Below are 10000 nucleotides of genomic sequence, written 5' to 3'. Positions count from 1 at the left end.
CAGCTCAGGACCTAGCTCAGGATCCAGCTCAGGATCCAGCTCAGGATCCAGCTCAGGGATCCAGCTCAGGACCCAGCTCAGGACAGGACAGCTCAGGATCCAGCTCAGGATCAGCACAGGATCAGCCAGGATCCAGCACAGGATCAGCTCAGGGACCCAGCTCAGGATCCAGCTCAGGGATCCAGCTCAGGACCCAGCTCAGGGATCCAGCTCAGGACCCAGCTCAGGGATCCAGCTCAGGGATCCAGCTCAGGGACCAGCTCAGGATCCAGCTCAGGGACCAGCCAGGGATCCAGCTCAGGATCAGCTCAGGATCCAGCTCAGGGATCCAGCTCAGGGATCCAGCTCAGGGACCCAGCTCAGGGATCCAGCTCAGGGATCCAGCTCAGGGATCAGCTCAGGGATCCAGCTCAGCTCGAACCCAGAAGCACCAACTCATGAATGAATCTGAGTGAATACGTGTATAACTTGGAACATATGAATCAAAAAGCTTGGGCTGCTGTATGTTTAATTACATAGCAACATGGCCACCGCCAATGTGGTGGCAGTAAACCGCTCGCAGCGAGCTACAGCGAGGCTGACTCATGTGTGTGTGTTTTTATCTCTGGGCTGCCTCCTCCCTCTTAATACCAGTTTCCACTGCTGCTCTGCCAGCGACGGAGCGACGGGGGCTCACCGGGCGGACGTCTCTGTGAAAAGACCTTTTAATGCAGCAGTGACAATAAAAGACAGGACTGCTTCACTGCGTCTCTTCTGTCCTGCATCACGAGGACAGAGCCTCAAGACTCCCACAGAGATGTGGCGAGGAGTGAACGGAGGGAGCGAGGGATACCGGAGAGACGGCTGTGGTTTCAAAAGCCACCGAGAGAGAAACTGTGGAAGCAGAAAAGTACAGAGGGGAGAAAATAATTGTTGCTGGTGTTGCAGAGAAGAAAAAGCTTGTGTTGTGAGTCAGGATGAGACGAGGGAGAGACGGCTCGCTGATGTGGAAGAGAAGGAAGAAGAAGGAGAGGGGGATCCTTCAATTAGAGACAGAGAGGGGGAACAAGGAGAGAGAGTGAAGGAGACGGAGGTGAAGAGACGATGAACGACACAGAGGAGGAGAGAAGGAGGAGGAGGAAGAGGAGGAGGAGGAGGAGGAGGAGGAGGAGGAGGAGGAGAGAATGAATTGAGAGGAGGAGGAGGAGGAAGAGGAGAGAATGAATCAGAGGAGGAGGAGGAGGAAGAAGAGAGAGAATGAATCGAGGAGGAGGAGGAGAGAATGAATTAGAGGAGGAGAGAGAATGAATTGAGAGGAGGAGGAGGAGGAAGAGGAGAGAATGAATCGAGAGGAGGAGGAGGAGGAAGAGAATGAATTGAGAGGAGGAGAAGAGAAGGAATTGAGAGGAGGAGGAGGAAGAGGAGAATGAATTGAGAGGAGGAGGAGGAGGAAGGAGAATGAGAGAGAGGAGGAGGAGGAGAGAATGAATCGAGAGGAGGAGGAGGAGGAAGAGAAGGAATCGAGAGGAGGAGGAGGAAGAGGGAAAGTTAGTTTTCCCACCAAACAGCCCCCAGGGGAGGGGGGAGTGTCCAATTTACAACAGCGAGCTACTGTCTCCATTCATCAGGGGGGGGGGCTGTTCCACACAGCTCGTCAATATGATCTGACAACCACACACACACACCACTGTCCCACAAATATGTGTCTCTGCACACACACACAGAGCGCTTATCATGCAAATACAACACAATTATGAAAACACACAAATATTCCATGTAACGCTCGTAGGCGCACACACAAGTAGAGACACACACACACACACACACACACACACACACACACACACATTACTGGACTGAGAACTTTCTTTTTCCGAGAACTACATTTTCAGCTGGCGTCAGTTATTTGCTCGAATGAAAGCGAGAGAGAAAGTGGATGCACTGTCCTGCCAGCCGGCCCATCAGCCAATCAGCTAATTACGCTGGTAATTGTGGTAATGAGGCAGCGGAGAGCGCTCATCTGTCGGCCAGAAACGCCGCTGACGCCGGCCACTTCCATTAATAACAGCAGAGGAAACAGCCCCGCGGGGTCTGAGGGTCCCTGCAGCACCTGCATACAGATGCACTGGTGCTGCCTGTTCAGCTGAGTGACTTATCACTGATGTCTCACACACACACACCGCATGACACACACACACACACACACCGCATGCACACACACACACACACACGCACGCACACACACACGCACGCACGCACACGCACACACACACAGTTAGAAAATCCAAAGCCGTTTCCTCCGCTGCAGAGAAATCCTCCACTTTACAAATGTTTGAGGTCAACGGGTACAAATCGTCTGAAAAGAGGAAAGAGCTCCAGAGAGTGAATCAGAGAACGTCTCCGTCAAAGAGAAGAACGAATCATGTCCCTGCAGTGAGCGAAAACACCTGAAGAATAATTTAACACAATGGGACGTTTACACAACAGCAACACAACAAACCAGAAGCTTCTACAATCATTTGATTATTCGATCACAGAATAAACAACGTCATGAATCTGATATTTTCTGCCAAACTGAGGTGAACTTGACCTCAACAGTTTTAAATTCTGACACAGAAACATATTTTGAAAATGACAGTAAATATGATATGAATCCTTCACATCCGGCTCGAAGCAGGTTTGTTTTTTACAACCTGTGAAAGTGACGTGACTCTGAAGCTCTGAGGTCACGATGTCACGTTTCATTCTGTCAGATTCTGTCGCTTCACGCTGCGACTTCAACCAGCTCCTCCTCTGAGGCCGATGTCCCGGCTCGGATCCTCAGCTGGACGCAGCGTGAATGGACAAACGGCGCCGTGTCCAGTGACGGGCGGCGGCCGCTCAGCTAAAGGTGAATGGGCCGACGGGCTGTCACAGAGACCTCTCAGACCCGCTCGTAAGAAAAGACCATTAGTACGAGAGCAACAGCCAGCACAGGAATTGATTTGGCCTTTCGCTCCACAACCTTGAGCACCGACCTTCGAAATACCTGAGGGGGAACTCACGAGGAGGAGGAGGAGGAGGAGGAGGAGGAGGAGGAGGAGGAAGAGGAGGAGGGGGAGAGACTGTTGAAATTTATAACAGCAGTGGAGGGGTAGGGAGGAGCTTTGGAATTAGAAACTGGGGGAAGTAAACACACTCCTGGAGTTATTGTTCTCTGTTCAACCCTCCCTTCATCACTCCTCCTCCTCTTCATCACTCCATCCTCTCATCCACACCGTCGCCTCCTATTGGCTGGAGCAGGAGCCCTCAGCTCACAGTGTGACGGACATAATCAGGTTCAGAGGAACGAGGGAGGAGGAACGAGGGAGGAGGGAGGAGGGAGGGAGAGGTGGAAATAGTGATGGGGAGTGAGAGGGGGAGATGAGTGGGGGGGATTAAGGGGGAAGAGGAGGAGTTTGACAGCAGCGAGGAGGAAGAGATGAGGAACCAGGAAACGAGGATGTGAGGGAGGAAACGAGAGGAAAGGCACTGACCCAGTGACACAGACGGACCTCGATCGCTCACTCGTCTGTAAACTTTATAAAAGATGTAGGTGAAACAAAAGTATTTATTCATCTGTTAATGTTGATTTCATGTTTCTGCTTCGGTTTTAACGTCTTTCTGTTTAGTTTGAGATTAAAGTCGGAGATTTGTGTTTTCATGCTGCTCATCACTGAAGGAAGAGGTAGAAGGTGAAAGGTAAACAAGGGATGGAGTAAGAGGAGAGGAAGACTGGAAGGGATGGAGGGAGATAAAGAGAGAGAGTGAAGAAGAAGAGGAGCTGTACACGTAGAAGACGAAGACGTCAACAAACAAGAGGAGGTTCCAGATCTTTTGGTGATGAGGGCCGACGCCGGTGTGGATGAGCTGGAAACAACAACACTGATCTTTCCACAGCAGAGTTTATACGTCATGTCCGGCCTCCTGCTGCTCTACAGGCTCCGCCCCTGCTGCTCTACAGGCTCCGCCCCTCGCCTGGATGTTCCACATGTTCCTGTTTGAACGAGTCGGACCCGACAACCTGCTGCTGCTGCTTCACAAACACCAACTACACAACATGTCCAGAAACAACCTGCTGCTGCTGCTTCACAAACACCAACTACACAACATGTCCAGAAACAACCTGCTGCTGCTGCTTCACAAACACCAACTACACAACATGTCCAGAAACAACCTGCTGCTGCTGCTTCACAAACACCAACTACACAACATGTCCAGAAACAACCTGCTGCTGCTGCTTCACAAACACACAACATGTCAGGACGATATCTTCTGAAACATGTTCCAGAGATCCAGTCTGAAAACTTTGTGACATTTGATTCACTGCACATAGACCCACTGCACAACGGGGTTTTTAATAAGGTCCGTAATTCCTTTTTAGGTTTCTAGAGATACCAGATGAAGATAAGGATGTGATGTGTCTGGGTCAAACCTCACTCTGTAGGATTCATCCAACAAGGAAACACACACATGGAACATTAAAATATGAAATATTTCTTTTGGTCCTTCTCTGTTTTCTCACCGGCATTAAATTATAAGTTGTGTTTGAATAAAACCAGAATGAAAATGTATTTAAAGGAAGAAACCGGTTGCTTTGTTGTGTCTGTGAAATATGAACTTGAAGCTGAGACTCACCTTGACGATGTCACCCAGGTAAACATCCTCCATCTTGTTTGGCACCTTCATCTGGAAGATTCGACCCACCACCGCTGAGGAGTCTGGGAAGGCAGTGGGCGCCGCAACGTTCTGCTGAGTTTGTGCTGTCTGGCCGGTTTCTATGGCAACAGCCTCCATCTCCCGGATACCTTCCGTCACCTCCTGGAAGTCCCGGAGGATGGAGGAGTGCATGGAGGCCTCCAGCTCGCTCCGTCCACCCATTCCGTCGCCTTGTCCGCCCGTCTCCATCAGCACCATCTCGCTCAGCACGTCGATCTCCACCTCCGCGCTGACGGGCAGGTGGAGACAGGTCGCCGCGGCGAGAAGGAGGCCCAGCAGCAAGGCTCTAGTCCTGGGTAGTCTCACATCCAGGCCCCTGCTCGCCGCCAGGCTTCCCTTCAGTTTACTGTGCATTCTTTGCCTTTTGTCGTCCCGTCACTGACGCAGAAAAAAATAAGGAGGAGGATGTCCAAGTGGGGGGGGGGGACTCAGGGGGGAGCATGCACCCCCGACAGATAGAGCAAATCCTTCCTTTCAAATCTCCTTCCCTCCCTCTTCTTCTCCTCCCGGCCTGGCGCCAAGCAGGAATCTTCCCTCTTTCTTCTGCTCCTCCCCCTCTTTTGTCCTCTTCTGTCCCTCCCTCCCTCGGCTTTACTCTGCCTCTTCCCCTCGCCCTTTGTGTTGGCCCCTCAGAGGCTCAGGAGTCCCGTGGCACCCGGCACCTTTGAGATCTGTGGGGGAGAAGAGGAAAGAGGGAGAGTTAGAGGGAGTCACTTCAAACTCAGACTCAGCCGTCTCGACTCACAGCGACTCACAGCCAATCAAAAGACAAGTTTCAACCCTTAAAGTGATTCGTGCCACATTAATCTCATTGTCGATAGGAATCCATCAGTGCTGAGGAGTAATCTGATTAGTCCTCACATCTTTTTAAACTCGCTCGTTTGTTCACCGACCTCAGAAAGAGCGAGAGAGGAAGAGTTGGAGAGGGAGGAGAGGACGGGGGGATGAAGAGTGGAGGTGATATACGGTGGGACCTCGGATTAGACCACAATGCAGAACCAGTCAAAGCTTTCTTGGAAGCACTGATGAATGGAGGCCGTCTCTATTGTGAGAGGGGTCAGTGTAGGTGTGAGCTGGTGGGGGGGCAGAGAGGGAGAGTGTGTGTGTGTGTGGGGGGTATTCATTCAGCTCTTTCATGAAACAGAGGATCTCCTCCTGTGCGAGTCACAACAAATGATTTCCCCCAGAGAGCGAGGGACAGATACAAAGCATGAAGAAGAATGAGAGAGAGAGAGAGAGAGAGAGAGAGAGAGAGAGAGAGAGAGAGAGAGAGAGAGAGAGAGAGAGAGAGAGAGAGAGAGAGAGAGAGAGAGACAGAGAGAGAGAGACAGAGAGAGAGAGAGAGAGAGAGAGAGAGAGAGAGAGAGAGAGAGAGAGAGAGAGAGAGAGAGAGAGAGACAGAGAGAGAGAGAGACAGAGAGAGAGAGAGAGAGGGAGAGAGAGAGAGACAGAGAGAGAGACAGAGAGAGAGAGAGAGACAGAGAGAGAGACAGAGACAGAGAGAGAGAGAGACAGAGAGAGAGACAGAGACAGAGACAGAGAGACAGAGGCAGAGAGAGAGAGAGAGAGAGAGAGAGAGAGAGAGAGAGAGAGAGAGAGAGAGAGAGAGAGACAGAGAGAGAGAGAGAGAGAGAGAGAGAGAGAGAGGGAGAGAGAGAGAGAGAGAGAGAGACTCCATCTTGGCCCTGAGGCCTCCAGGAGAAAGTGAAGTCACAACATGAGGTTTGACTCCTTCTCGTCGCTGCCTCGTCCGTCAGCGTCGTGTTGAATCTTCCATTTCTTTGTTTTAATTGATCCGTCCTGTTCTCGTCCTTCAGTTAAATCACTTTCACTTCCTTCCATAAAAACCTGAACGATCTGGTTTCACGTAGCGACTCTAACGCCTCCTCAGTCTGACAGGAAGCTTCAGGAAGCAGAGCAGAAATAACTTCTTCTACATTTTTACCTTTTTACCTTTTGTCAAAGTCAACATTTTACTCTTGAATGTTATTTTTCATTGATGCCACCTTGAATTTCTCTGTTTACAAGTTTAACTTTTCCCGTCTCAAAACTAGTCCAAGATGGCTGCCAGGGATAAAGTCCAACCCTTTTATGTCGGCTACCTTCAGCTGCATCGCTACGGGCAACAAACCTCCTATTTCCTCTTATTGCTTTTCCACCGGTGCTCAGTCTGCCATCTGCTTCGCTTTCATTTTTATACTTTCATTCATTCCATCACTGCTTCTCTTCTTCTCCTTCACCTAACACGGCCTCATCCCTCTCTCCCTCCCTCCCTCTCTCTCAGGGTATTCTCCTCCTCTCAGAAACACAGCCCATCTACTCGGGGGCGGCGGTGGCGGAGGAGCGTTGCGGTGACGGTGCCCCGCTGAGCGCTGACGGATAAAGAACGAGGGACACACACAGACGGAGGAGAAAAGAGAGACGTGAGGAATCTACTGACTCAGAGCGGGACGGAAAGACGCCATCACCTTGACACCCACAACACCGCCCGCCAAACGCTCTCCACCCACCTGACGGCTTTTCATCACTCAGGATGGAGAGATGAGGGCGGAGGACAAGGACATGAAGGAGAGGTAGACGGATGAAGAGGGTGAGGAGATAGAAAGAGAGAATACAAAGTTTCATTTTTCTGTGACGTCAGACTGACGAGAACCTGCGACTCCACTTTGCAACGAGCCTCCCGATTGGACGAAAACATCAAACAACCACCATTAAGAGGTGATGTTACCGATGCTCGACGAATCACAGCAAACTGTGTGTGTTTGTGTGTGTGTGGAGGGGGGGTGGACACTTCACTGGGCGCCATGGCGACACCTTTGTCCCGAACAGCGACTTGAGTGTGTGTGACTCTCGTCCTATTGGTCAGGATCGCTCAGCCTCTTTCCGCTCTTCAATTACTGAACCAGTGAGATTTACGACAGCGGAGGAACGAAGAGTTTCCCACAGTCACGCCACTCGTGTTCGGGAGGAGGAGGAGGAGGAGGAGGAGGGGGAGGAGGAGGAGGAGGAGGAGGAGGAGGAGGAGGGGGAGGAGGAGGAGGAGGGAGGAGGAAGAGGAGGGACATTTAAGCCACTCAAATCTTTGCATGACGTTTATTTGGGGTTCAGAGATGAGAACCTAAAACGTGGTGGAGCTTTGTTGTGCTGTAATTTCCTGAGTGAGTCAGGATCAGCGTCCTGATGAAGGAGGTAAACTGAGCAGCTAGAAACTGATCTGTCTTAGTTTCACAGAACCAGGATCATTAAATACAGGATCTATCAGACTAATGTTTACTACATAATGAAATCGCTCTTCTTCTGCAGCAGCTTTTTATAAATGTAAAAGTTCAGTCTGAGCTGATGATCAGGAAACAGAAAAAACATCCTGCAGTTTAATTTATATTCTGTAAACCCACAGCAGCTGCTGCTGCAGAGAGAAGAGGCGACGCTGTGAACAGAAGAACGAGGAGAAGAGAACGTGAGGCGTCAGGATGAACTTTTATCTGTTCTATGATGTCCTCAGGTTTTAGTCAAATATATAAATATCAATGGTTCTGCAGCACAAAACACAACTTTGTGAAATTAGATTGAACTTTTAAACTTTTCTTCTTCAGGTCTGAGACATGAATGTTTCCTGATGCAGACAGCAACTCCCGGATAAAATGATTGATGTAAATATTACAAATTAATAATTAATTATCAAACCCTTGAGACAAAGACATTTAATTGAGGTTTGATATTTTAAATCATAAACTTTCTTATAAATAACTAGAAATAAAAAAGAAAACAAATACAATTGAATATATAGAACTAGAATTAAGAAAATAAACATATTTATACTTTTCTGCATCATTTATTCTGTAAAATAAAAGTTTTCAGATCTGTCCGTCATATATTTGAATCAATTCACTGATCAGGCTCCAGTTTTTCCATGTGGTCTGTACCTGGACATGGTTTGAGTTTTGCAGGGTCACATCAGACATGAAGAAGAACTCAGACTGTGGTTGTTGTTACCTTCAGCTCGACCTTCACTTGGAGCCTGAACATTATATTTTGTTCTTCTGTCCGACAGCTGCTGCTCGGTGATAAAAATAAAAACCCAGACATGACACTCGTCTCCACGGTCATGTTACCGAGGCGTCTTTAAAAATAAACCTTTAACCGGACACTCGCACGCCTTCGCCCCTTTCCTCTGACGGGTAAACGGGGTGAGAGGGCGGGGGGGGCGTGATGGGAGGCAGGAGGTGAGAGGGCGGGCGTGATGGGAGGCAGGAGGTGAGAGGCGGGGGCGTGATGGGAGGCAGGAGGGTGAGAGGGCGGGGGGGCAGATGATTCGAGGATGAGACACGGAGCTAAAAGAAGAGAAGGAATCGTTTGTTATCAGTTACTGTTCACAATGTGAAACCTGCACTGTGACGTCTATAATTAGAAAAGTGCACATGCATTTCCTATTTCGAGTTAATGAGCGGGGCCTCACGTCCAAAGATAGCACACGCGTGTTTCACGCCTCGTTTGCAGCGTCTGTAGGTTTCACTCAACAGACTCTTCACCCTCCAGTGATGATCTGTTACAAATGACATCGGATTTAAACACGAATCCTTCAACCTGTGTTTGTTTATTCAGGATTATTGTTCATCACTTGATGATTAACGATCGATTCACTGATCATTTGAGGAACTTCTGAAGATGTTCTGACTCTGGTGGTAAACTCCTCCCCTTTGGGTTCAGGACTGTTTCCACCTGAAGGTGTTGTCTTTCGCTTTGAGAATTTATCAACTGTCATTTTCAATATTTTCGGACTAATCATGAGAGACACTTTGAAAACTGTGTCCCAACAAAAACCCAAACCCCCGGCAGGAAGCTCCGGTTTCACTCAGTCTTTTTTTAAGCGTTCTGCTCGGGTGGGGGATGAAGGAGACTTCCTGGGTGGTATCATGAGACCTGAGCTTTAATGGCGTCGCCCGGGCGAGATGAGCGGGCCGACAGGGGGGTGGAAACAAAGAAGGTAACATTTTGGGACTTTGATTCTTTCCCACGGGAGGAGTAAGAAGTACAGGAGAGAATCACTCAGCTCACTTCCTGCAGGAGACAAGCTCGACAGCTGCTGGAGTCTGAACGCAGCGAGACGTGAAGTCCACCTGACGACAGGACGTCCACGAGAAACACCGACCGTCTCAGATCGTTACAACACTTCTGCATCACAGAGTTCAACGTGGCTACATGCAAACATCGGTCTTTGTTAGGGGGCGTGTCCAGAAGCTAGGACAGCATTATGCGTGGTGATGTCACGCGGTGAAGACGACTG

At 49.6% G+C, this 10000-nt stretch overlaps 1 protein-coding gene across 2 annotated transcripts in view; it reads right to left on the bottom strand.

Annotated features, from left to right (window-relative positions):
* The window catches only part of dag1 (dystroglycan 1), a 40584-nt gene that overhangs the window by 12494 nt on the left and 18090 nt on the right, over positions 1 to 10000 (bottom strand). For both annotated transcript variants that reach the window (XM_035152583.2, XM_035152584.2), the window contains exon 2: positions 4636 to 5387. In XM_035152583.2, coding sequence (XP_035008474.1) covers positions 4636 to 5070 — 435 coding nt within the window. In that variant the 5' untranslated portion in view covers positions 5071 to 5387. The remainder of the gene's footprint in view (positions 1 to 4635; positions 5388 to 10000) is intronic.

The sequence above is a fragment of the Hippoglossus stenolepis genome, chromosome 3 (genome assembly GCF_022539355.2).
Source record: "Hippoglossus stenolepis isolate QCI-W04-F060 chromosome 3, HSTE1.2, whole genome shotgun sequence".
Taxonomy (NCBI): domain Eukaryota; kingdom Metazoa; phylum Chordata; class Actinopteri; order Pleuronectiformes; family Pleuronectidae; genus Hippoglossus; species Hippoglossus stenolepis.
The sequence above is the reverse complement of the archived record's forward strand: the minus strand, read 5'-3'. Positions and strand labels throughout refer to the sequence as shown.